Source organism: Meles meles, chromosome 6, assembly GCF_922984935.1.
Source record: "Meles meles chromosome 6, mMelMel3.1 paternal haplotype, whole genome shotgun sequence".
In the NCBI taxonomy this organism is placed as follows: Eukaryota; Metazoa; Chordata; class Mammalia; order Carnivora; family Mustelidae; genus Meles; species Meles meles.
The window spans coordinates 5,732,393-5,757,901 of record NC_060071.1 but is presented as its reverse complement, the minus strand read 5'-3'; the positions used below and the strand labels follow the sequence as shown (position 1 = coordinate 5,757,901).

The following is a 25,509-nucleotide window of genomic DNA, read 5'->3' as shown; positions in this document are numbered from 1 at the left end:
GGGCGCCTGGGTGGCTCAGTGGGTTAAGCCGCTGCCTTCGGCTCAGGTCATGATCTCAGGGTCCTGGGATCGAGCCCCGCATCGGGCTCTCTGCTCAGCAGCGAGCCTGCTTCCCTCTCTCTCTCTCTGCCTGCCTCTCTGTCTACTTGTGATCTCTCTCTGTCAAATAAATAAATAAAATCTTAAAAAAAAAAAAAAAGAACGACAGTGCAACGGACATGATGGCAAAATTGTCTTATCTCAGGGTGCTTATGATGCTGGCCCTGGGAACATGCCTGAAGATCACAAAGTTTTGAAGCTTTCTGAATAACTTTTAAGTCAGTCAACAAAGTGCAAGTGAATTTTTTTTTTTAAAGACTTTATTTATTTGACAGAGATCACAGGTAGACAAGAGAGGCAGGCAGAGAGAGAGAGGAGGAAGCAGGCTCCCCGCTGAGCAGAGAGCCCGATGCGGGGCTTGATCCCAGGACCCTGAGACCATGACCTGAGCTGAAGGCAGAGGCTTTAACCCACTGAGCCACTCAGGTGCCCCAAGTGCAAGTAAATTTCAAAAGTGTCTGCAGTTCTCTCCATCAGCAGCGTGAATGGCTGGCATGCTGCTGACATGTTAAAGGATGTTAAAAGCTCCAGTTAAGTCTTTCTGAAAGTGGGAGAAACATGGTCCTGCAGGTGAGGCAAACAAGCATCCTTTACTTTTCCTTCATGGAAAAGGCAAATGAAAAGGAGTCACAGAAGTCATAGATGGCCAGTACACCCAGGGAAAATGTGCAATTTCAGCTATAATCCAGCAAGTGCAAATCAAAGAAGGGAATGACACTTTCTGCCTATGGAACTAGGAGCGATTTAAAAGGACATTAAGACTCAAGAGCAGTGGAGGGTGAGAGGTGGGTGTGCTTCTGGTAAGGCTTCCTTAGCGGGAAGGGCAAATTAATTCAGTGCTTCTCAAGGAGAGCGTTCAGTAGCTACTCTTCTAGGAATCAAATGTAAGAAAATAATGCAAGATGCGTATTTATTTATGGAGACATTTATTTGTAAAATTTAAAATCTAAATATCCATTTATATGAAAAGATTATGAGATAACCTCGAGCCACAATATCATGCAACTGTGAATCAATGGAAAACAAGGTTATACATAAGCACTTAGGGATGCAGCGTACGTTCAGCGAAAAAAGGATACCAAGGGGCTTTGATGTCGATTTTGAGTTTTAAAGTTTTCATACAACTACAAACCCCTGTAATTTGAAAGAACCATGCCCAGGTGATCTGCAGGTGTGTGCCAGTCACGTGACCTGGGCAACTCCCTCAAACTGTTCAGAGCCGGTTCTCTCCTGCGTAAAATGGCGATAATACAAAACGGGGCTGTCGTGCAGATTAAATGGGATCGCTGTCTAGAAAGGTGCCGGGCTCGCCATCTGCCTGTGCGAGGGCAACGAGTTAAAACGACAGACTTTCTCGCTGAGCCCGCTCCTGCCCTTCCGAATGGCTGCAGTTCTCGCCCGTTCCCGGCGGCCCCCGGGCGGCACCCAGAGCTTCCAGAGCTTCGAATCCAAACAGTGACTGGGCGTGATGCGGCGGGGCAGGGCGGGGAGGGAAGTCCTCCTAGGCTCCGTCGACTCCCGGCGCACGCGCAGACGGCGACACCACGGCCCTTCGGCGGGCTAGAGTTTCCCACGCCCAGCGCGTGGCCCTCCACCCCGCCCCGGCTCCGAGCCCCCACGCACCGGGACGCAGGTCGCGCTCGCGTAGTGGGCGGAGCTTCGCGAGGAGCGACGGGTCAGAGCGCCAATCGCGGGGCTGCTCCGCCTTCGGGCTCAGTTTGAAATTCCGCGGTGACCTAACGGCTCGCGGAGCGGCGGCCGGGAAGAACACAGCCGTCTTTGCGGGAGTTTGCTGCGCTCAGCCCGGCGTGGAGGAGGTCTGGGGCCTCGACGGCCGGCTGCTTAGAGCGTCCGCCATGAGGAGAAGGTGCGAGCTGCGGAAGGGTCGAGGGGCCGCGGGAGGGAGCGACCCCCGTCCCTGGTGCGGGGTCCCCGGGGCGTCCCCGGAGCGCGGGTGTCACGGCAGCCCGCGCCGAGTGAGGCCCGGGCGCGGCCGGCAGGGCTGGCGAGCGCTGAGCTGGCCCCTGGGGCGGGGCAAGCAAGGCCTGCCGCGTACCGGCCCCGGCAGCCGCGGGCTCCCGAGGCTCCAGAAGCCTGGAGGCGCCGGCTGTCCGCGAGCCCCGCCCGCTCGCCTCAGGTGCTGCTTCTTGGCACCCACGGCCTGCTCGAAGTCCTGCGTCTTCTGTGGTCGGGTTTCGCGCTTTTCTTTAAGGCCGTCAGGTGTTGGTTTTTCTCCGTGTCTCCCGCGGGGCCGGGCTGCGGCGCTAACGTTTTAGCTGACGCGGACGGAGAGCCGGGTTCCTCGCAAGTTCAGGAGCGCCGTTAAGGAATTCTCTCCGGTGGTTTTCGCGACTCCCCCGGCCGTGCTGGGGACGGGGCGCCGCCGACTTGAAGTAGGGGCCAGACTCGTCCGCACACCGAATGTCACTTGTCTCTCCTCCCCTTTGTCGCCTGCCCTCGGTTTTCCCTGCACAGCCCTTTAGTTTTTACTCGGTTTTTACTGCCCTTTAGTGGAAGGTTTGCTTATTAACCACCTTTCTTTTGCTCTCAGAATGTCAGCTGCAAAAGGGGAGGGGTGTCAGCGTTGTGCTAAAATAAGGATGATACCAGGGCATAGGGCTCCTGTGTTAAGACCGATAAAAACGTTAACGCTACTTTCTGAAAGAGGTGGGCGAGGCACTGTGATGATTCATTATTTGTGGTTATTGGTCAGACTGATTGCTCTGTGGCTGTAGAAAGTTCTTCCTTCCATGTTACTAATTCCCGTCGTTCCTTTTCAAGTGCTTGCCTCCGGGAGAATGGGAATGGAGTACAAATCATGGTACCGTTGGAAACAACAGCCAGGGTTTTAAAATAACTTCAGTTGCCGCGCCTGGGTGACTCAGTGGGTTGGGCCTCTGCCTTCCGCTCGGGTCATGATTTCAGGGTCCTGGGATGGATCCCCACATCTGGGCTCTCTGCTCAGCAGAGAGCCTGCTTCCCCCCTTTCTCTCTCCCTGCCTCTCTGCCTACTTGTGATCTCTCTCTCTCTCTCTGTCAAATAACTAAATAAAATCTTGGGAGAAAAAGAAAAAAAAAACTTCAATAAAGCTGTCATTTTTAAAAAATCTGGTACATAATCTGCAGTGTTTTTTGGTTTGTGACTTAATTGAAAAACAGCTATGTTTACTAATTTTAGCCAAATTACTTTTACAGACCTAAATGACATGAGATTTGTAGATCTCAGAGCCAATTAAAACCAAAACAAATGTCTGTACAGCAAACAGACTGCTAGCCTCCAGCAGCCAGAGGGGCCACTAACTAAAGGCAGTATGCACACAGTTGTTATAATGAAGAAGTTAACCATCCCTTGGATTCGATTACTTTAACAAATCTTACTGGGCCTGTTGGAAAAATGGGCGTTTGGAATTACAAATATAGAGACCCTTCTCACTTGAGTACTGTTTTCAAAGAATTAGAAAAATGTTCCACCCTTTACAACATTCATACTAATTCTTGTATCACCTCTTTCTCTCATTTCTGACATTAGCCTTCATTTTCAAAAGACAGCCACAGTCACTCCTCCCCAGCTCTGCGGCCACCACCCTGGTCCAGGTCACCACCGTTCTCTCTTGCTGTGTTCCCCTCGCCTCTTAACTGGTCTCCCTGCTTCTGCCTTTTTCTTCTGAAGCTTCTTGTCAACACAGGAGCCAAAATCCTCCGGTGATTTCGTATTTTAGAGTAAAAGCCTCTGCGTTTTACAAAGGCCTCTGGCGTCCTGCTGTACTCTGCACCAGTCATACCAGAGTCCTTGCTCTCTTTGGAACCTACCAGGGACCATCCCATCTCAGGCATTGGCATTTCCTGTTCTCTCTACCTAGATCTCTCTTCCCCAACATGTGGCTTGACTTGTTTCCTTACCTCTCTCTTTGCTCAAAGATCACCTCAGGGAGGACTTACTGCCATTTAATGTAAGATTTGCTTACATTTGCTTACATTTGCTTTTCTTTTACTATTAGAATGTAAACTCCAAGAGGGCAGGGATATCAGGATTTTTCAGTGCTGAGTTCCAACACTTAGAATGTGCCGTGTGTATAATAAACATTCAAGTAGTATTTTTGAATGAATAACTTGTGTTTCAAAAAAGTATGATCATGAGATGCCTCAGTGCATTCACTGGGAATAATAATTCTTTTGGTTCAATTACATACCGCCTGTAAACAGATTCGGGTAATTTCCCTAAAAGTACAAGTTTGAGATTTTTATTCTCCTAACACATCACTGAAAAGCTGAGGATGCTTAGAAGGATACCTCCCAAGGACACAAACGGTTGTAAAAAGATCCAGTCTTCCCAATCTCTTGAAACTAAGTCACTGGACTGGAAAAGATCTCAGATGGTCTTTAAAGTGATTTCTTACCTTTCGTGTAGCATACAGTCTGATGGGTTTTAGTGTATTCACGGAGTCATGCGGTTATCACCACAGTAGTTTTAGAGCGTTTTTATCATCCCGTCAGAAAGCCCATACCCATTAGAGGTCAGTCTCTTTTCTCACCTTCCTCCCTCCGCACACACCAGCCCCACAGAGCTACTAACCTACTTCTGTCTCTGTACATTTGCCTGTTCTAGATATCATATAATAGAACCCTATGACACATTGTCACAAGGCTTCTTTGCCTTGGCCTAATGTTTCCCAGGTTTACTGCCAGATAACTTTCCACCGGATAGGTGTATCACATTTACCTGTTCATTCGTTAATGGCCATTTTGGGTTGTCTCTACCTTTTGGCTATTATATAAAAATGCTTCTGTAAACATTTGTATATGAGGGGCACCTGGGTGGCTCAGTCGTTAAGCGTCTGCCTTCGACTCAGGTCGTTATGATCCCAGGGTCCTGGGATCCAGCCCCGCATCAGGATCCCTGCTCAGTGGGAGGCCTGCTTTCTCCCTCTCCCACCCCCATGCTTGTGTGTTCTCTCTCTCTCTCTCTGTCAAATAAATCTTAAAAAAAAAAAAAAAAAAGTTGTATGAGTTTTGTGTGGACATGTTTTCATGTCTCTTGGGTCAATACCTAGGGAATGGAATTTCTGGGTTATATGGTAACTCTGTTCAACTGAGGAATTGCTAGACTGTTTTCCAAGGAGGCTGCACCATTGTACATTTCTGCCAGCAGTGTATGGGGGCTTCCGATTTCCCCACATCCTTGCCAACACTTGTATTGTCTTTTTTTTTTTTAACTGTCTTTTTTCTCTAGCCATCTTGGTACCTGTGAAGTATATCTCTCTGGTTTTGATTTGCATTTCGCTAGTGGTCAGTGTGTTTTCACATGCTTATTGGCCATGATAGATCTTTTTTGGAGAAATGTCTATTTGTTTGTTTTGTTTTTTTTTAAAGATTTATTTATTTGACAGAGAGAGAGAGATCACAAGTAGGCAGAGAGTCAGGCAGAAATTGAGGGGGAAGCAGGCTCTCTGCTCACTAGAGAGCCCGATGCGGGGCTCAATCCCAGGACCCCAAGATCATGACCTGAGCCGAAGGCAGCGGCTTAATCCACTGAGCCACCCAGGCGCCCCGAGAAATGTCTATTCTGATCCGTTTCCCATGTGCTAGAATTTTATGCTTCAGAAATGTGGTCACTTTACCCTCTGAATGTTTTACAGAGCTAGGCAGCAGAGCTTTGAAATCTGTCTGTATGTGAGAGCTTATAAAATGAAGGTAGCTGGACGTTAGAGGCATAATGAACCTTTGGTGGGAACTCTAGGCGTTCATTTACGTTTATTGAACAATCGCTGTGCATTATGGTCTATAAAAATGAACATGGATAAGATCTGGCAGTCCTTGGTCTTGATTCTGTGGTCTAAGAGTGGATGGGGGCGGTGGGGATGGGGGGATGAATGTGAGGAATCCACGAATGTCCAAAGAAGGTGATGGCAAGTGGAGGTAATGTACAGAAGCATGGTGGCTTCCAACAGCTGAGACCTGCACATGGCTAAGTGAGGGGCATGTCCGGGAAATGCTCATAAGTTCTGTTGGCCAGAATCTTAGGGAGTGAGCTGTGAGAGAGATTAAGAGACAAACCCCCAGGCACCTGGGTGGCTCAGTTGGTTGAGTGTCTGCCTTTGGGTCAGGTCATGATCCCAGGGGCCTGGGATCAAGTCCCACATCAGGCTTCCTGCTCCGCGGGGAGTCTGCTTCTCCATCTCCCTCTGCCTGCTGCTCCCCACGCTTGTGCTTGCACTCTCTCAAGTAAATAAAATATTTAAAAAAGAGAGAGAAACAAACCTCAAGAGGAGTTTTGAAAGCCTTTCCTTTGAAAGTGGTTGAACTGTTTGCTGAGGGCGATGGGAAACTTTGAAGGGAATAGTCCCACAGAGGCCTGATTGGATTTTGTTTTCAGGAGAACCTAACTGCCCGAACTGGGCGATTGGCTACGACCAGGTGGGCCAGACTGGAACTGGAAGAGACTGCACGGTGCCCCCCACCCCACCCCGAGTCTGCCTCAGAGCAGTGGCCCAGTCTGGTTGGGCTCAACACCCGACTTTTGCATTCAGATTGGATACTGATCACAGATGAAGTCTTGTAGGTTTTGGTTTTGTTTTTAAGATTTTTATTTATTTATTTATTTATTTGAGAGAGAGAGTGAGGGAGGGCAGCAAGGGAGAGGAAGAAGCAGACTCCCTACCGAGCAGAGAGTTCCATGTGGGACTCGATCCTAACATCCTGAGATCGTGACCTGAGCTGAAGGCAGACACTTAACCGACAGAGCCACCCAAGGCGCCCACTGTAGGTTATTTTTAATAAAATGCAAAGATTAGAATTTTGATTTATGCAGTCCTTTGTCTTAAAATTGGAGTGCCTGGGGAGACTCAGAAGTTAAACTTCAGTTAACTGAGATTAGAATAATTAACATTGGTTGATTGAGATTAAACAAATGCCTTAGTTACCTGTTCCCATTTCTAAAATGAATGGAGTACGATAAATTCTTTGAAACATTATTCACTATCTGGGTATTGATATGGGCATCTGGTATAGGCTACGGGTGTTTGTGACAAAGCTTTTCTTTATGCAGGAGAGGCAACCTTTTTGTTGTTTTGTTTTTGATTTTATTTATTTATTTGACAGACAGAGATCACAAGTAGGCAGAGAGGCAGGCAGAGAGAGAGGGGAAAGCAGGCTCCCCACTGAGCAGAGAGCCCACCGCGAGGCGAGATCCCAGAACCCCAGGATCACGACCTAAGCCGAAGGCAGAGGCTTTAACCCATTGAGCCACCCAGGTGCCCCAATTTCTGCTTTTTAAATGTTATGTGAAGCAGACTAATGGTTAGCCTTTTTTTTTTTTTTTTTTTTTAAAGATTTTATTTATTTCTTTGACAGAGATCACAAGTGGGCAGAGAGGCGGCCGGGGCAGGGAGCCTGATGCGGGGCTCGATCCCAGGACCCTGAGATCATGACCTGAGCCGAAGGCAGAGGCTTAACCCCCTGAGCCACCCAGGCGCCCCTGGTTAGCATATTTAAAGTAAACTTTTTTAAGACAAATTAGAAGGTGCCCGGTTAAATTTGCATCAGATAAACAATGAATGTTTAAAAATAAAGTTGTAATTGAAGAATAACATACAGAAATGTGCATAGATGCAAGTGCCGACTCCATCAGTTTCAGTCAGCACACACCTGTGTAACCAGTGCTCCTTGTATCCCTGCCTAGTCACCACCCCCCAGGACAATGGCGACTTCCATCCTCACTGCTGAAAGCATACCGTGGTTTTGTCTGTATTTGAATTTTGTATAAATGGAATCACATGGTGATAAATGCTTGCTTGTCTTGCTTGTTTCATTCAAACCGGTTTTCCTTTTCTTCCCTAACTTTTTTTTTCCACATTAGTTTTGTTTTACCCACCCCCCCACCTTTTAAAGATTTTATTTATTTATTTATTTATTTATTTGGAAGAGAGAGAGCGCGCACACATGCATGAGTGGGAGGGGGGAGCAGAAGGAGAGAGAATCTCAAGCAGACTCTGAGCCTGAGGCAGGGCTTGATCTCACAATCTTGAGATCATGACCCTACCTGAAATCAAATGTCAGACACACAACCGACTGAGCCACCCAGGGGCCTCGTACCTCTTTTTTTTTTTTTTTTTAAGATTTGAGGTATAATTTACATATAGTAAAATTAACTCATTTTACATGAACAGTTTGAATTTTGGTCGTTGTATACAGTTAGGTGATCATCGTGAGATCTAGGACCATTCCATCACTGTAAAAAAGTTTCCTTGTGCCTTTTTGCAGTTGATATCCTGCTCTGATCCCAGGCTTTCTTTCACTATAGTTTTGTTCTTCTAGAATTTCATAAGATGAAATCGTGTAGGATGTAGTGTTTTGGCGTTTGACTTCTTTCTTTCTTTTTTTTTTTTTTTTTTTTAATTTTTATTTCTTTGACAGAGAGAAATCACAACTAGGCAGAGAGGCAGGCAGAGAGAGAGGAGGAAGCAGGCTCCCTGCCAAGCAGAGAGCCCGATGCGGGGCTCGATCCCAGGGTCCTGGGACCCTGACCTGAGCTGAAGGCAGAGGCTTTAACCCACTGAGCCACCCAGGCGCCCCCGTTTGACTTCTTTCATTTAGCGTAGTCCACGAGATGTTTCTGAGACTCAGCCTTGTGGTTCATTGCTACGTTATGATCATACCTGTTCATTGCTATGTTATTCCGCGGTAGGAACGGACTCTTTACTCTGTTGGTGGACATCGGGTTGTTTCTACTCTTACGCCCCTAGGACTAGCGATGCTCTGACCCTCCCTGTGCGTGTCTTTACCCCGTATGTGTTGGTTTCTGCCGGCCCCGCGTGTAGAAGTGCACCTGCTTGACGTCAGCAGGTGCTGCGGCAGGTTTCACAGTGGTGTCCCAGCTTCCACTCCGGGCCAGTAGTGTGTGAAAGGCCTGGTCTTTCTGTATCCTCGCCAACACTTGATGTTTGTCTTGTGTAATCTGAGCCATTCTCGAAGTCAGTGGCTGTAACTTCAGAACAACCAGACTGTAGTGAGTTGTTGTTTCACAAGAGCTTTTCCCAGAGCAGGCTCTTGTGTTTGGCAGGAGTTCATTTTGTCTGGTTTATCTTTCATTTTTAAGTAGTCTCTACACCCAGTGTGGGGCTTGAACTCACAGTCCCGAGTTCAAGACTCCTATGTTTTGCTGACTAAGCCAGCCAGGTGCCCCGTTTTTCTTTATAATTCTGTGTTGTCCTGCCATAGGCAGAATTGCTGATGAAAGTCCTGATTCTGGCTATCACTGAGAGGACTGAATTTCCGGGGCACCTGGGTGGCACATTTGGTTAAGCATCTGACTCTTGATCTCAGGTCAGGTGTTGATCTGGGGGTCATGGGTTCAAGCCCCATGTTGGGTTCCACGCTGGGAGTGGAGCGAGGACTTGGAGTAGAGAGAGGGTTTTCATTGGTTAAGTGATGTTTTTAGGATTATTAGGACGAGCATTTTTTTTAATGTAAAAAAAAAAAAAAGAAGAAGAAGATTGAATTTCCCCAGTGTAAGGCGATACTGAATTTGGCTTTGCCAGTGTTGTGTTTTGGAGAAGAGAGGTTAAAGCTGAATGCTGGTTTTGATTTGTTTTAGCCTGAGGCCATAGAGAAACTAGTCTATTTAGTTTTTGTAAATACTGTTTTTAGTCTAGAGGCAGGGGCTCCTGTTACTGGCTTCTCTTGCTTTTCAGTGAGGTGCTGGCGGAGGAGTCGATAGTATGTCTCCAGAAAGCTCTGAATCACCTGCGGGAAATCTGGGAATTGATTGGGATTCCAGAGGACCAGCGGTTACAACGGACTGAGGTGGTGAAGAAGCACATCAAGGTGAGCTGAGTCGCACCGGTCTGTTTGCAGTGGGACAGCAGTGCGGAGACTGGTGTCCCTCGGAGAGAACTGGGAAGTGATAAACACTGAAACGTCACAGGCTCTTCCTGGTTTTTTTTCTATTTAAGTCCTTTCTTCAGAATTTGTAATTATGAGGGGCCTCTGGGCAGCTCAGTTGGTTAAGCGACTGCCTTGGACTAAGGTTATGATCCCGGAGTCCTGGGATCAAGTCTCACATTTGGCTCCTGGCTCCACAGGGAGTCTACGTCTTCTTCTCTCTCATGTTCTCTCTCTCTCTCTCTCTCTCTCTCAGATAAATAAATTTTTTAAAAAAGAAGAAGAAGAAAAAAAATTATGGGGCAGCTGGGTGGCTAAGTGGGTTAAGCCTCTGCCTTCAGCTCAGGTCATGATCTCAGGGTCCTGGGATCGAGCCCCGCATCGGGCTCTCTGCTCAGCGGGGAGCCTGCTTCCCCTTCCCCCCCGCCCTCCGCCTGCCTTTCTGCCTACTTGTGATCTCTGTCAAATAAATAAATAAAATCTTTAAAAAAAAAAAAAAAAGAATTTGTAATTTTGAAGGTTTTGGTGTTACTGGTTTGGGGTTTATTTTTTCCCATTGACCCCAACCTTTTATGGGACTTCTTTCTCTCTTGTAGGACCTCCTGGATATGATGATTGCTGAAGAGGAAAGCCTGAAGGAAAGGCTCATCAAAAGCATTTCCATCTGTCAAAAAGAGCTGAATACGCTGTGCAGCGAGTTACATGTCGAGCCATTCCAGGTACATGGTGGGGGCTTGGGGGCTCCTGCTGGGTCTGACATTGAGGAAGGACTCCGACTTGGGGCTCCAGTGGAAGATTTCCTTGTAGAATCTTGGCCATAGAAAGTGGGAAGAATTTACCACCTAGTCAGTTTGTTCCAGCAACTTCCACTTATGTAAAGAGTTGCCCTGTTGGGGCGCCTGGGTGGCTCAGTGGGTTAAAGCCTCTGCCTTCGGCTCAGGTCGTGATTCCAGGGTCCTGGGATCCAGCCCCGCATCGGGCTCTCTGCTCCGCGGGGAGCCTGCTTCCTCCTCTCTCTCTGCCTGCCTCTCTGCCTAGTTGTGATTTCTCTCACTGTCAAATAAATAAAATATTAAAAAAAAAAAAAAAAAGAGTTGCCCTGTTGCGAGGTGGAAGAGCTGGTAAGTGTTACCATCCTTCAAGCCAAACCAGCTTCCTCTTGCTATCATTGTAGGGCACAGAACTTCCTTTTTTTTCTTTTTCTTTTTTTTTTTTTTTTTTTAGAGATTTTATTTATTCACCGGACAGAGAGAGATCACAAGTAGGCAGAGAGGCAGGCAGAGAGAGTGAGAGGGAAACAGGCTCCCTGCCGAGCAGAGAGCCCGATGTGGGACTCGATCCCAGGACCCTGAGATCATGACCTGAGCCGAAGGCAGCGGCCTAAACCACTGAGCCACCCAGGCACCCCTCTTTTTTTTTTTTTTTTTTTAAAGGTAGGTACAGATGGCACGATGCTATTCTTTTTCTGAAAGAAAATGAAAAGCACTACCCAGGAAGCAAAAGTGACTGGTGATACAAGGGAAAGTTACCAAAAGACCTGCCTTTGTGGCGTGGCTCATACCCCGCAGCTGTGTGCCACGGACCAGCCAGGAAGGCAGCTGGGGGAGAGAGGTCTCAAGGGCCGGGGTGTCCGGGCGGCAGAGTCAGGCCGAGGGCCTGCGGGGTTTGCTGCATGCCAGGCTGAGAGCTCGCTGTCAGCTGGCCAACCCAGGGCAGGGCTTGAAGGAGGAGCCCAGCAAGGACGAAATGAGTAACAGGATAGGGGTCCAAAACGTGGCCCTGGGGAGAACCAGTAGAAATAGTGTTGGGATCATAAAAATGAAAACCAGCGTGGAGCTTGGGGAGGTGGTTGGAATGGCTGTGAGTGCAGGGGCAGCGCACGGTGCTGTCAGAGTCCGGGGTCCCTCTCTCTTACAGCAAGAACTACGTGGGTGTCTAGGGGGGAGTTTCTTCCTTGTCTTTCCCTTCTTCCTTTCTTTTGAAAGATTTTATTTATTTGAGAGAGAAAACACAAGGGGGGGAGGGGCAGAGGAAGACAGAGAAGCAGACTCACGCGGAGCAGAGAGCCCGATGCAGGGCTCGATCCCAGGACCCTGGATCATGACCTGAGCCAAAGGCAGAGGCTTAATGACTGAGCCACCCAGGCGCCCCTATATCATTGATTTTAGATAGTTTCTTTAGTGTGGTTTTTTGTTTATTTTGTTTTGTTTTTAGTTTTCAGTGTGAAATTAGGTGAGAAGTTAGATACACAGTGATAGATCTTCCTCAGATTACATGACAGTCTTTACTCACCAGTGTTGAATAAAACCATGTAAAGTTTTAAGTCCTATACCTGCCACTTTTTTTCCTCTTAGTATGTTGTAGAAGAGCAAAGACTATTGATTTTTACTGAGTGAGGTGGTGTTCTTAGGGTTATTAGGGTGGGCATCCCGTCTTGAACTGGATTTACTCCTCAATAGCTAACTCAGCGCAAGCTTTCCAACCACTTTTCACCTCTTACCAAAGTGTCCTGGTACCTTTCCTTATTCAAGACCTTTCTTAGGGAACCCTCTTGGTGCCATATTTTTCTGGCCATGAGTTGACTTATTTGTAAGTTTAACTAAAAGTCTGTCATCCAAGGGGGCACCTGGGGGCCTCAGTTGGTCAAGCATCTGCCTTTGGCTCAGGTGATGATCCCAGAGTCCTGGGATTGAGTCCCACGTCAGGCTCCTTGCTCAGTGGGGAGTCTGCTTCTCCTTCTGCCCTTCACATGCGCATGCTCTCTCTCGCTCTTTCTCTCTGTCTCAAGTAAATAAATCTTAAAAAAAAAAAAAAAAAAAGGCCTGTCAGCCTAGCCCTGTTTCATTGTCCTTCTCTTCATTTGAAGAGATCCCCGTGGAACCTTCTCACAGTGGTACACTCTCTCCCACAGGAAGAAGGAGAGACGACCATCTTGCAGCTGGAAAAGGATTTGCGCACTCAGGTGGAACTGATGCGAAAACAGAAAAAGGAGCGAAAGCAGGAGCTGAAGCTACTTCAAGAGCAAGATCAAGAGCTGTGTGAGATTCTCTGCACGCCCTGCTATGACGTCGGCAGCGCCCCGGTTCCCAGCTTAGAGGAGCTGAGCCAGTTCAGACAGCACGTGGCCAAGCTGAGGGAAACGAAGGTAAGTGCTGGCCTTCGCACTTCCTGAAAGGCAGTTTGACTTTCCTGTCCGTACTTGTAATCATTTGATTTCGTAGGCGTCTAGACGGGAGGAGTTCGTCAACATAAAGAGACAGATCGTCCTGTGTATGGAGGAATTAGATCACACCCCAGACACGAGCTTTGAAAGGGACGTGGTGTGTGAAGATGAAGATGCCTTTTGTTTATCTCTGGAGAACATTGCAACACTACAGAAGCTGCTTCGGCAGGTAATGACCGCTCACGCTGCGGCCCGGTCCTCCAGCGTCCAGAGATTGGAAAAAACAGCAGTTTTTTCCTTCAGTCTTAGGCCTGTGTAAGTTAAAAGAATGAGAGAGATAGTGAATGATATATAACGATATATAACCTTGGGGGGGGGGTGTCTTTTTTTTTTTTTTTAACAAAACACTTATTTGAGGCTCTAAGAGTGAAGTTGAAATTTTGGATGAAATACTATTAGTCATGTGAATTAGCTTCATATTAAATTTTTTAAATTAAAATTCTGAATTCTAATTCTTGGGGTTTGAGATCCTACCACAATGGCAGCCATACAGTCTGTGTCCAGAAGTCAGGAACCCACACTTATTCACACTAGTAAAAGTGCTGCTTCTCCGTGTGGCTCCAGACGTTTCTTCGCAGGAAGCCACAGGGCTGGCCTTCTTTGTGCTGCTGTCTTTGCCATAACCATTGGCTTTCCTTGCTACAGCTGGAAATGCGAAAATCACAAAATGAAGCAGTGTGTGAGGGTCTGCGAGCTCAGATCCGAGAGCTCTGGGACAGGCTGCAGATACCTGCAGAAGAGAGAGAAGCTGTGGCCACGGTTATGACTGGGTCAAAGGCCAAGGTCAGGAAAGCGGTAAGAAATCCAACGGGCACTGGGTCAGCAGTCTCCACCAGTGTCTGGTATATGGTCTTCAACACCGTCTGCCTCGAGTGAGCCTGTTGTTTGTTTTAAAGACTTGAGAAAGATAGAGAGTGAGCATGTGTGCAAGAACATGGGTGGGGGGAGAGGAGGGGCGAGGGAGAAGCAGGCTCCCTACTGAGCAGGGAGCCTGATGCAGGGCTCGATCCCAGGGGATCCCAGGGGATTCTGGGGATCGTGACCTGAGCTGAAGGCTGACACTTAACCATCTGAGCCACCCAGGTGCTCTGTGAACCTGGTTTTAAGGCAAGCATTAGACAGGGATGTCTGTAGCCTGCTTGTCTTCTGTCCTCTGTACTTTTCTTAGGTTTCTGGCTCCCATGGTAACAGTGTTGTAAAAAGTGTTGATTGTGGGGCGCCTGGGTGGCTCGGTGTGTTGGGCCTCTGCCTTCGGCTCGGGTCATGATCTCAGGGTCTTGGGATCCAGCCCTGCATCGGGCTCTCTGCTCGGCAGGGAGCCTGCTTCCTCTTCTCTCTCTGCCTGCTTCTCTCTGATCTCCATCTGTCAGGTCAATAAATAAAATCTTTAAAAAAAAAAATTGTTGATTGAGGCACCTAGATGGTTCAGTGGGTTGGGTGGGTGTTCAGCTGCTGATTTTGGCTCAGGTCATGATCTCAGGGTTGTGGGATCAAGCCCTTACCGAGCTTGGAGCCTGCTTGGGATTCTCTTCCTGTCTGCTCTTATATGTGTGGGTTCTCTCTCTCTCTCTCTCTCTCTCTCTCTCTCTTTCTTTCTTAAAAAAAGTGTTGACTGACCCCTGTGGCTTGGTGTTGTAATTTTATTTTAGCAGCGTGGGGGGTTAGAGGGACCTTTAAACTTCTGTATTCCTGCGTAAAAGTACACTATGGCAAGCACCTTTACCAAATCTCTTCGTCACAGCTGCAGTTGGAAGTGGATCGGTTGGAGGAACTCAAGATGCAAAACATGAAGAAAGTGATTGAGGCAATTCGAGTGGAGCTGGCTCAGTACTGGGACCAGTGTTTCTACAGCCAGGAGCAGAGACAGGCTTTTGCCCCTTACTATGCGGGTTCGTACACCGGCAGCGGTTTCCTGTGACGTCCTCACTTGTCTTTTACGAGGGCAGACATTCACCAGCACATATTTCCTCTGCTGCCTTTTCAAGCCACGCAGCGTAAATCGCCATTCCTGTATAATTAACATTTGCAGATGCTGCTAGGAGATAAGGGGGCCTTGATTTCCGAAGTAGTAAGTCACCGTAGCCTGTCGTTGGGAGGCTCAGGTCTGTCGGGAGCTCGCTCCGTGCCAGGTGCAGCGTCAGACCCCTGACGCCACTGCCTCACGTAATCGTCACCTCAGGAGACGAGGGCACGTAAATGTTCAGCCACTTAACCTGGAGGCACAGGGCAGGCAAACCGCAGAGCCCGCATTTGAGCCCAGGGAGTGCGTCCCCGAGAGTTCGGCGGAGCCCTAGCCTGAACTGAACTGAGCGTAAAGATGAGATTGAACTAGGTTTTTAGACATTTTCTGTGAGCAGGTGGGCAGGAGGACCGTGAGGGAAACTGAGGACAAGGCAAGAGGTGACACAGCTCTGAGAATCTTCGTCATGGGAACCGCACACTAGCCGCTCGCTCCCTGCCCCCGCAGACGGCGCGTGACAGCGGGCGCGTGACAGCGGGCTTTGTCGCCCACAGTGCACACTTATTCACGCGTCACTTTTACTATAAGGAAGAAAATCTGGTTTCATTTTAAGAGGAAGGGGGTGGGGGTTAGTACGTGGGGATACTAAACACTAGAGGCGTTTTTTACAACTGTGGGGCCTGGGTCTTGCAGAGGACTACACGGAAAATCTGCTCCAGCTGCACGATGCTGAGATCGTGCGCTTAAGAAACTACTATGAGCTTCACAAGGAACTCTTCGAAGGCGTCCAGAAGTGGGAAGAAAGCTGGAGACTTTTCTTGGACTTTGAGGTACGGGCCTAGCTTCCGTTTCCCGATCCGCTCTGCTCTTGGCCAGGGGTCTGACACCCGAGCTTCAACACTAAGTCCCGAGTTGCTGCTGACCCAGCTGTGTGTGCCCAGCTCACATGCGGGAACGGAGGAGAACGGAATTACTGCCTTCGGTGAGGTAGAATTCCTGCAAAAAGAAGTCCGGGCTAGAACACACAGGGCAGTCACGGCTGTTCTACAGTCATCCGTGTCCCAGCTTCTCCCCACCACGAAGCGGTGAACCTGACCTCAGGTTCGAGGTGGCGCTAGAGCTCCCCCTGCGGCACTGCAGGCACTGCCTGTCCAGCCCCTCTGCTCACAGGCCGCACCCGGGGCTAGAGAGGCCGGGGGAGCCGCTGCCGCAGACAGATTCCGGTTCTCTGAACCAAGGAAGGGGGGCACTGATGTGGGGCGGCAGTTACTGTTCACTACCATTCCAGCTGTTGCTGTCTTCTCAGAAGGTTGCCTGGGTGCTGGGGCTCGTGTGTATGGTCTGAATTCCTTTTCTTCTGACAGACTTGGCTCTCACAGCTTTGCTCAGAGCTTTTCCAAGCTCAGGCATGGACTTGGATGAGCCAGACGAGACCTGTAGGGCACACGGAGATTCATTCTCAGAGCTTGAAAGGGGCTGTTAGGGAATCTGAGCTCAACTCCTTCAGGGTTACAGCAGGGAAACGAGGACTCGAGTGGAGAGCCCCGCGTGATGTCTCAGAGCTGATTAAGAACAGATGCCCTAGGCCTCAGTTACTCCTTAACTTGTGGTTGCAAGCAAGAAGGAAGGGTAGTAAATGTCAGTAAAGAGCCAGGTAAGCAAGGCTTATTGACATGCCAGTATTTAAGGAAAAATAAGAAGCGAATTACCACCCCCTTTAGTTAGTGTTTATGGGCAATCACCAGTCAAGTGGTCTGGAAGGCAAACAGTTTCTTTACGAGCTTTGCCCCCAAACTGACAAGATTATTTCTAAAATTTTCTGATGATCTCCAATTTTTGTATAAATCTAATTTATATGTACAAGTTACATGCTTAAATTACTGTCCTGATATACTGTATACATGATACAGTAACAAAAAACAGAAAAGCCTAACACTGTACATGTTTAACTTGCCTATTTTGTGAGTGTTAATTTCACAAATAACAGATGACAAACCTCTTAACCGGGCCCATTTGAGCTGCATCGTCAGCGCGCTAGAAGTGAGTGGGCCATAGGGATGCCACTGCCAAGCCCTCCCGCGTGTAGACCCCTCCCTTGTCGCTCCACACACCTCATTCCCTACAGGTGACAAGTTGTCTTTGACATCTGAACCACGGAAGAGAGCCAGTGACATTGTGCATTACATATTAAAGCCTATCTTTTATTTTTTTAAAAAGATTTTATTTGAAGGCGGGGAGAGAGCACGAGCCAGGGGGAGAGGAGAGGCTGAAGGAGCGGGGCTCAATCCAGGACCCTGTGATCATGAACTGAGCCAAAGGCTTAACCTAACCCACTGAGCCATCCAGGCGGCCCTATCTTACTTTCAGATTAGAAAGGAAACCGTGTAGTTTTCCTACACGCCAGTGAGTGATCGCGCGTATGCCTGTGGTACTCACAGCCCACTCTCCTGTCTTAGGACATCACCGCCTCTCACTGCGGACAGCGGGCGGGAATGCAGAACTCTTGAGAGTTTCCTTAGTATGATCAGTTTATGAGAGCGAGGGATCTTAGCAGTTTCTGGTCTGATCATCTCAGGGCCTACTCTAATTAAAAGGTATTTTTCACAGAGAAAAGCTTCAGATCCAAGTCGATTTACAAACCGTGGAGGAAATCTTCTAAAAGAAGAAAAGCAACGAGCCAAGCTTCAAAAAACACTCCCCAAGGTAACGTCGCCACTAAGAGTATTTGGTGCTTGGCTGCAAAACACCTTACTTTCTGTAAATCCTCTGCTTTGAATTGTCTCGCCCCAGAACTGTCCTCTCTTCCAAGGCTTAGGCAAGGATGGCAGGTATATGCCGAGCCTTCCTGGTGGAAGCATCTGAATATCAAGGTTTCGTAGCTGTCTCGGGCTGCCATAGCAAAGTGCCATCGACTGGGGGCTTCAACAACAGAATTTTTTCACAATCTGGAGGCTAGAAGTCTGAGATCAAAATATCAGCAGGGCTGGTTTCTTCTGAACCCTGTCTCTTTGACTTGTGGATGACTTGCCTTCTCCCTGAACCTTCGCCTGGCCTGCCTTCTGTATCTGTGTGCACATTTTCTCTTAACAAAGCCACCAGTGAATGTTGGGTTAGGAGCCGTCCGAATGACCTCACCCGCCCATGACGTCATTTTAACTCCATTACTTGTATGTCCGAATAAAGCCACATTCTGAGGTACTGGGAGTTAGTTAGGACTCAAACATGAATTTGGGAGGATGCAGTTTGGCTTATAGCATAAGGCAAGCTTTTGAGAAAGTGCTGTCGGCTTCCTTACTGTTTTTTTTGTTTTGTTTTACGATTTTATTCATGTATTAGAGACAGTGCAGGGCGGTGGGGCAGGGGAAGGCAGGAAGCAGATCTTCCTTTTTGCTGAGCAGAGACCCCAGTACAGGGCCCAGTCCCAGGACCCGGAGAGCATGACCCAAGCCGAAGGCCGATGCCCAACTGAGCCACACAGGCGCCCCTACTGTTGTCTATTTTATAACTTTATTTTTTTGTATAAATTGTACTATTTTTTTAAGATTTTTTATTTGACAGAGAAGTAGGCAGAGAGAGAAGGGAAGCAGGCTCCCCGCTGAGCAGAGAGCCCGATGCGATGCGATGCGATGCGGGGCTCATCCCAGGACCCTGAGATCATGACCTGAGCCCAAGGCAGAGGCTTAACCCACTGAGCCTCCCAGGCGCCCCCTGTTGTCTATTTTAGTAGAAGTAATTGTTAGCATTTATTGCATTAAGTGCCAGATACAAAGTGCAAAGTGCCTTCCATTTATTAATTCATTCGTTGTCACCACCTCCTTAGGAGGTTAGGATCATTTCCATTTTTATAGATGAGGAGACGCCTTGAGAGCTTCAGTAACTCGCCCACTTTTTCACAGCCACTAAGAAGTAGATCTGGCCACGAACCCCAAGAGCGGTGCTCTCAACCCGCTCTGCCGACTTCACGTGGCTCGTCTTCCCTGTGCCGTGTCCAGCTTCAGGCACCAAAACCCTAGTTAGACTCTGGGTTCTTGCCTTCTCCCCCCTTCATGTGTGTTAGGAATAAACCATCCCTAGGCTTTGCTCTCTGGTCACTCTGACCTGTACTCTCGTGGGTCCAGCGGCTTGATGTTCGGCTCCCGGTGCTCTGGGGCAGGGTCCTCCTTTGGGGGAATCATTTCACTCGGGCGTCACCAAAAATCTGTAGTAATCAGCGTGTCCTTGTCTGCGATCCCAGCTGGAAGAGGAGTTGAAGGCACGGATAGAAATGTGGGAACGGCAGCACTCGAAGGCGTTTGTGGTGAACGGGCAAAAGTTCATGGAGTACGTGACGGAGCAGTGGGAGGCGCACCGCCTGGAGAAGGAGCGAGCCAGGCAAGAAAGAGTGAGTGAGCACAGTGGGGGCCGGGGACAGGGGGTGTGAGCAGCCCAGGGTCTCTGCCGGGGGCAGGGGTGGTGGCGGTTGGAGGGGTAGCCCTGGGTACGGGGCCTGGACTCTCCACTTCTGGCCCTGCTCTGTCCCATCTCAGGCCTCTTCCTGTCTTGAGATTTATGGCTGTTGCTTCTGACTTTCACACAGCAACTCAAGAACAAGAAGCAGACAGAGACTGAGATGCTGTACGGCAGTGCTCCCCGCACCCCCAGCAAGCGGCGGGGACTGGCCCCCAACACGCCCGGCAAAGTGCGCAAGGTGAGCGCGGGGCTCTGTGAACCACCCTTACGGGGCTCTTGGCCACTTGCCTCCTGCCCCATGGATGGGGAAGGGTTTCTTGGGCCTTCTGGGTTCGGTTCCTCTAAACTATGAACGGAAGACAACCCTTACCCCGGTAGCAACTTGATAACGACAGGGACGGCCTGGTCAGTTCAGATGTGTGCCTGTTGTTGAGGTCCTGGGTGGGTTAAACTTGGGGACCCTGGACCGCAAGTTTAGTAAATGGAATATCCAGTATTCCTCCATCTCTGGAGCAGGAAGTTGGGGGGACTGTGACCTTGTCGTTGATAAATGAAGTAGAACTTTACTTCTCAGCTCGTATTTCATAAAATACAGGTGGTTTAAGAATCACCTGCAGGGGCGCCCGGCTGGCTCGGTCAGTAGAACACGCGACTCTTGATCTCAGGCCGGGAGTTCAAGCCCCATGTTGATGTTGCTTACGTAAGAAAAAGAAAAGTCACCTGCAAAAATTCCCAAGAGAATATTTGGTGTTTTTCCTGATTTTAAAAAAGCTTATAAAGATTTTTATTTGACACAGAGAGACACAGCGAGAGAGGGAACACAAACGGGGAGTGGGAGAGGGAGAACAGGCTTCCCTCCGAGCAGGGAGCCCTGTCTGGGGTTCAATCCCGGGATCATGAGCTGAAGGCAGCTGCTCAACCACTGAGCCACCCAGGCCCCCCCCAAAAGGCTTTTAAATAATGTATTTTTACGGGGCACCTGGGTGGCTCAGTGGGTTAAGCCTCTGCCTTCGGCTCAGGCCATGATCTCAGGGTCCTGGTAAGAGCCCCGCATCGGGCTCTCTGCTCAGCGGGAAGCCTGCTTCTCCCTGTCTCTGCCTGCCTCTCTGCCTACTTGTGATCTCTCTCTGTCAAATAAATAAATAAAATCTTTAAAAAAAATAATGTATTTTTACAAAATAGAGATCACATAGAATTCGGATTTCTGCCTTACCCTACAGGGTATGTTGCTTGTGATTTTTTCATAGCATCAAGCATCCTTCAAATACATGCTTATTGTTAGCTGTACCTTCTAGCCTCTTCTTGCCATGCTATCATTTATTAAACTAGCTCCCTCTTGCTACATAGTTTTTAATGAGAGTGCATGCCCGTGCTCTGGGGGGTGGGGAGGGGCAGTGGGAGAGGGAGAGACTCTCAAGCAGGATCCACTCCCAGCGCAGAGCCCAGCCTGGAGCTCAGTCCCACGACCCTGAGATCATGATCTGAGCCATAATCGGGAGTCAGATGCTCAGTTGACTGAGCTGCCCGGGTGCCCCTACCTAGAGGGTTTGTTTTGTTTCTTAAGTTTAATTTTATTGAGTCAAATTGGCAGATAAAGTGTACACTTTCATAAGTTTGGACATACGTATACCCCGTGAAACCATCACCACAGTCAAGCCCGTGAACACAGCCATGGCATGCAAAGTTTCCTCCTGCCCCTTCGTGTTCCCTTTGCACCCCCACCGCCCGTGGCAGCCACAGCCTTGCTGTCACCACTGACCAGTATGCGTTTTCTAACACACTATATGCGTGTGGTTATATAGTACGTGTGCCTTTCCGGCCTGGCTTCCTCCGTGCAGTGTAACTTCTGTGAGATTCGTCTGTGTTGCTACATAGGTAACAGGTCAGTCCTTTTTCAAAGGGACCGGTTTCTACTGCACGACTCGGCTGCAATTCGCTTACGTGCCTGGGGGTGGACGTTAGGCTTGTTGGTGGGGTTTGGGCTGCTGTAAAGCGGCTGCATTTGTACACAGGCCTTTGCGTGGCCATCTGCTTTCGCTCCTCCTGTGTAAATAACTATCTGATAGATTTAGAAGCAAAATGGCTATGCCATTTTATAGCTCAATCTGGATAGAAATCGGCTTTGAACACTGATGACAGGTTTCCTCATGGAAAACCATGGAAACCCATCTTAGACTTTTTGTTCTGTTCCTTCCTCTGTAGTGCTGGGCAGGCTACTGAGCATGTTCAATGTGTTCTTCTCCTTAGCTGAACACTACCACCATGTCCAATGCTACAGCCAACAGCAGCATTCGGCCTGTCTTCGGGGGGACAGTCTACCGTTCCCCCGTGTCTCGGCTTCCACCTTCTGGCAGCAAGGTCAGTATGCTGTGCGCACAAGGACCTTACCAACACGGTCCCTGCGCGTGGGTTCCAGTCCGGCCACCCTGGATCGCGAGACAGTCGGGGACGGTCACGTAAGGAGAAGTAGAGAAGCTGTGCTAAAGGTGTCTTTCAAGTATTTAACAGACAGGCTTGAGCCAGGTCCTCTGCACCTCATTAAGAATTCCTGCAGCTTTTATTTTATTTTTATTTTTTAAAAAAATATTTATTTGACAGAAATCACAAGTAGGCAGAGGCAGGCAGAGAGAGAGGAGGAAGCAGGCTCCCTACGGAGCAGAGAGCCGGACGTGGGGCTCGATCCCAGGACCCTGGGATCATGACCCGAGCCGAAGGCAGAGGCTTTAACCTACTGAGCCACCCAGGCGCCCCCTTCCTGCAGCTTTTAAAACCACAAGCAGAGACATGAAAAATACAGAGACGTTACTAGCCTTCGGCCACATGTGTGCGCATGTGTGTGTGTGTCCATCCTTAGCATGATGCCCGGATCTCTCTCTCCTCTGCAGCCGGTCATCACTTCCACTTGTTCAGGGAAAAAAAACCCCCGCGCTGGGAGGCACGGAGCCGACAAGGAGAACCTGGAGCTCAATGGCAGCATCCTGAGCGGTGGGTACCCCGCCTCGGCCCCCCTCCGGCGCGACTTCAGCATTAATTCTGTCGCCAGCACCTATTCTGAGTTTGCGGTAATTCACCTTTTCTGATATCTACCAGTCTCTGGGAGCACACAGTTGGGGCAGAGTGGGTTCCTTCCTGAGGGCACCCAGATAATTAGGACAGTTCTTTGGAGGCTGAGAATCCCTTTCCTGCCTTGACCGTGGCACGGGGTCGGGTGGTTTAGGGGATCGAGAAGGAGGAAAGTGGCAGCGGCAACGCGACATTTAACCTGGATCCTTCTGCTTAAGAAATACCCTTCCCTGGCCGCAGGAGGTGACCCTTCTGATCACTGCCCTGGTGCTCTCTTGGTGGAGTTCTTGGTAATTGTCTCAATTCTTTGTTCTTAGAAGGATCCGTCCCTCTCTGACAGCTCCACGGTTGGGCTTCAGGTCTGTACAGCAACCCCTGCATGTCCCATGGCCATTTTCCAAACTCACCTGTCACGTCTGCTCGCTTAACTCCCGTCTGGGCACGGAGCTACACTAACGGATCATCTCAGCTGTACGACTGTAGAGCCCCCCCTTTCTTTTAAACAAAGGAAGCAGGAATTCCTAATGCAGAAATCAAAACTACTTTGACTTCGGTCCTACAACATGCTAACCTGCTGATTAACAGGAACACTTGTTCAGACTTGAATTGGATTCTCAGCCCTACCTAAAGTCAGGCAAAAATTTTTTTTTTTAATCACCGTGTTTCACACCAGAAGACCTTCACCCTCCCCAGTTGTGACCTCAGAGGCCTCCAGTGTGCTGGAGAGAAGAGGCCCCATCGCGCGGGGAGGGGAGCCCCAGCTGTGTGCTGCCTGTCGTGAGGTTCTTGGCCTGTGTGCTGATTATGTCCTGGAGTATTTGCCTTACTAACCCCTTGGGGCTCACCTGCCAACTTTCTGTCTGCCACGAGCTAGCCGGCGCTCCTTTCCTAGCCTCCGCTTGCTCCTACCACGTCGAGCTGCTAAAGCATCACGTGGCGTTGAGAAAGCGATTTTCCAGACACTCTTTGTTCCTAACCTACTCCATCTTTACTAACCCTTACCTGCACATGTTCTCTCTTCCCTCAGTGTCTTCCTGGAGGCGGGGGGGGGGGGGGGGGGGCATGCTGGCGCACAGCCAGGGGAGCCACTCTCGGTGCTGCAGTGGTGGGGAAGGGGGGCAGTTGCCCAAGGCTAGAGCTGGTCTGGAACACTGAAACGAGCTTCATACTACGGTACTTTTTTCAAATGACATCATTGTGTGTGTCGCTCCGGCCAGCTGCCTGCTGCACAGAGGGACCCGCTTGCTCTTGCCTAGCCGAGCCCCGGAGCACTCACTTGGGGCTTAAATGCACCTGCTCCTCTTTATGGCAAGGCCATGGGTGGGAGGTCTGTCTGGTTTGGGTTGCTGTGGCTCATACCCTCCCGCAGGCAGCACCCAAGCCGATAGACTAACCTCTCCTGACCTCTCTCTCAGGCCTCATTCATGCTTTCCCTTCTTCTGTTCCATGTGCTCCAGCAGGAGATCAAATCACCAGCAGGTTCCAAGGCCCTCGGCCCCAGGGATTGGTAGATAGAGGGTCTGGCCTGTGCTTTATAAAGGGCTCAAAGACCAAAGGTTGTTGCCTGCCTAGCTTGACCACGTGAGAGAGTACTTCGTGGAGCGTAAGGGATTTCTGTGCTGGGAGGTTCTGGTGGAATGTACTGGCTCAGGAAAGGGGTCCGGGGTCCGCGTGCACATGCTTATCTACGGCTAATAGCATGGTGCTCAGGCTTTCGTCTTACGTCCCTAACACAGCCTGTGCTGGCGAGGGACCTCGGGCTCAGAGAGTCACATACCCATGCTTCCGAGGAGGGGGTAGTGTGCCGGAGAGGGTCCGCTCTGCCATTGACATTGTTTATTTTTCCAACAGCGAGAACTTTCAAAGGCTTCCAAATCTGACGCCGCTTCTCGAATCCTCAATTCGACCAACATCCAGTCCTGAGAAGCCCTGATCAGTCAGCCGCTGTGGCTTCCTGTGCTTAGACTAGACCTGATTATGTGGGGGGGCCTGGATTTTTCTTGAGTTTAGGTTCCACTACCCTGGGCCTGACTGACAGAAGTAATTGTCACAGATGAAAACCCACCAGAGGGTTCAGTGGGTCTTCAAAAACTGGATATTGTTTTGACCCAAGCAATACCTTAAAACTTAGTTCATAGCGGTAAGTGCAAATTTTAGCAGATGGAACCTAATTTCTTTCTCTGCCCTGAAATTCTATTGCTGAAGCCTGACCAAGGGCTTGTTGTATTTTACCACCGTGCCCATCCTTGGGGTGTGGGGCACGAAATACTACTGGCCTGTACCCTTATAATTGGAGATGAACATCTCGTTGGACAGGGAGGCTGGGGCTCCTTTGTTAAATGGTGTCGAATTCTGTTACCTGGTGCAATGGCCCACGTGTGGAGACGTGTGTGCGGACACGTATGCTCACCTGAACTCTGCTTCTTTCGTTTTCTCCGGGTTGAGGTGCCGGCGGTCGTCTGTCCCTGCAGTTGGCAGGCTGTGGGGCTGGGCCGGGCCATCTCGGTCCCGGAGACCTGGAACTTTGCACATGTCAGTGCTGGGGAGTTGCTCCTGCTCCAGCGTCCGCATCTTCACGTACCCGGCGATCACTACTGCTCTCCCCCAAGCACTATTTATTCTTCCTCTCCTGCCCGTGCCCGCACTACTGTCTGCACACTCAATGGTTCTCGAAAGCTTAGCGGCAGGGGTTTGGTCTGTGTCACCCATGCTGCTTAGACGTATACATGTCCTGTTTTTAAAAATATCAATATATTCTTAAAAATAAATTACTGTGTATACTTAAACCTTTCAGAAAGATACATGGTGGTGTGTGTTTGTTTCTCAAATCACTTTT

General features: G+C 49.3%; 2 protein-coding genes across 7 annotated transcripts in view; one reads left to right on the top strand and one right to left on the bottom strand.

The window, feature by feature from the left end:
* Positions 1 to 1,007: 1,007 nt before the first annotated feature.
* PRC1 (protein regulator of cytokinesis 1) lies at positions 1,008 to 25,474 on the top strand. Of its 3 annotated transcripts, XM_046008679.1 has the most exons (15): positions 1,008 to 1,966; positions 9,789 to 9,921; positions 10,575 to 10,697; positions 12,890 to 13,123; positions 13,200 to 13,370; positions 13,847 to 13,996; positions 14,943 to 15,090; positions 15,855 to 15,991; positions 17,769 to 17,864; positions 19,396 to 19,542; positions 19,738 to 19,848; positions 21,858 to 21,968; positions 22,496 to 22,672; positions 22,991 to 23,032; positions 24,525 to 25,474. In XM_046008679.1, the coding sequence occupies exons 1-15, from the start codon at positions 1,956 to 1,958 to the stop codon at positions 24,594 to 24,596; spliced, it is 1,863 nt and encodes a 620-aa protein (XP_045864635.1). In that variant the 5' UTR covers positions 1,008 to 1,955; the 3' UTR covers positions 24,597 to 25,474. The 3 variants fall into 3 exon arrangements, with proteins under 3 accessions (XP_045864635.1, XP_045864636.1, XP_045864637.1); XM_046008680.1 differs by lacking the exon at positions 22,991 to 23,032 and having other exon boundaries at positions 1,014 to 1,966; XM_046008681.1 differs by lacking the exon at positions 22,991 to 23,032 and having other exon boundaries at positions 1,236 to 1,966; positions 22,496 to 22,595.
* The window catches only part of RCCD1 (RCC1 domain containing 1), a 34,541-nt gene continuing 25,029 nt past the window's right edge, over positions 15,998 to 25,509 (bottom strand). The window contains exons 9-10 of one of the 4 annotated variants that reach the window (XR_006818721.1): positions 19,260 to 19,395; positions 15,998 to 16,595 (exon numbers count right to left, since the gene is read on the bottom strand). The gene's annotated coding sequence lies outside the window, so the exon portion shown is untranslated. Of the gene's footprint in view, positions 16,596 to 19,259; positions 19,396 to 19,434; positions 19,513 to 20,272; positions 20,331 to 25,509 lie in introns of those variants that run through there. The other 3 variants (XR_006818716.1, XR_006818722.1, XR_006818717.1) reach the window with 3 other exon arrangements.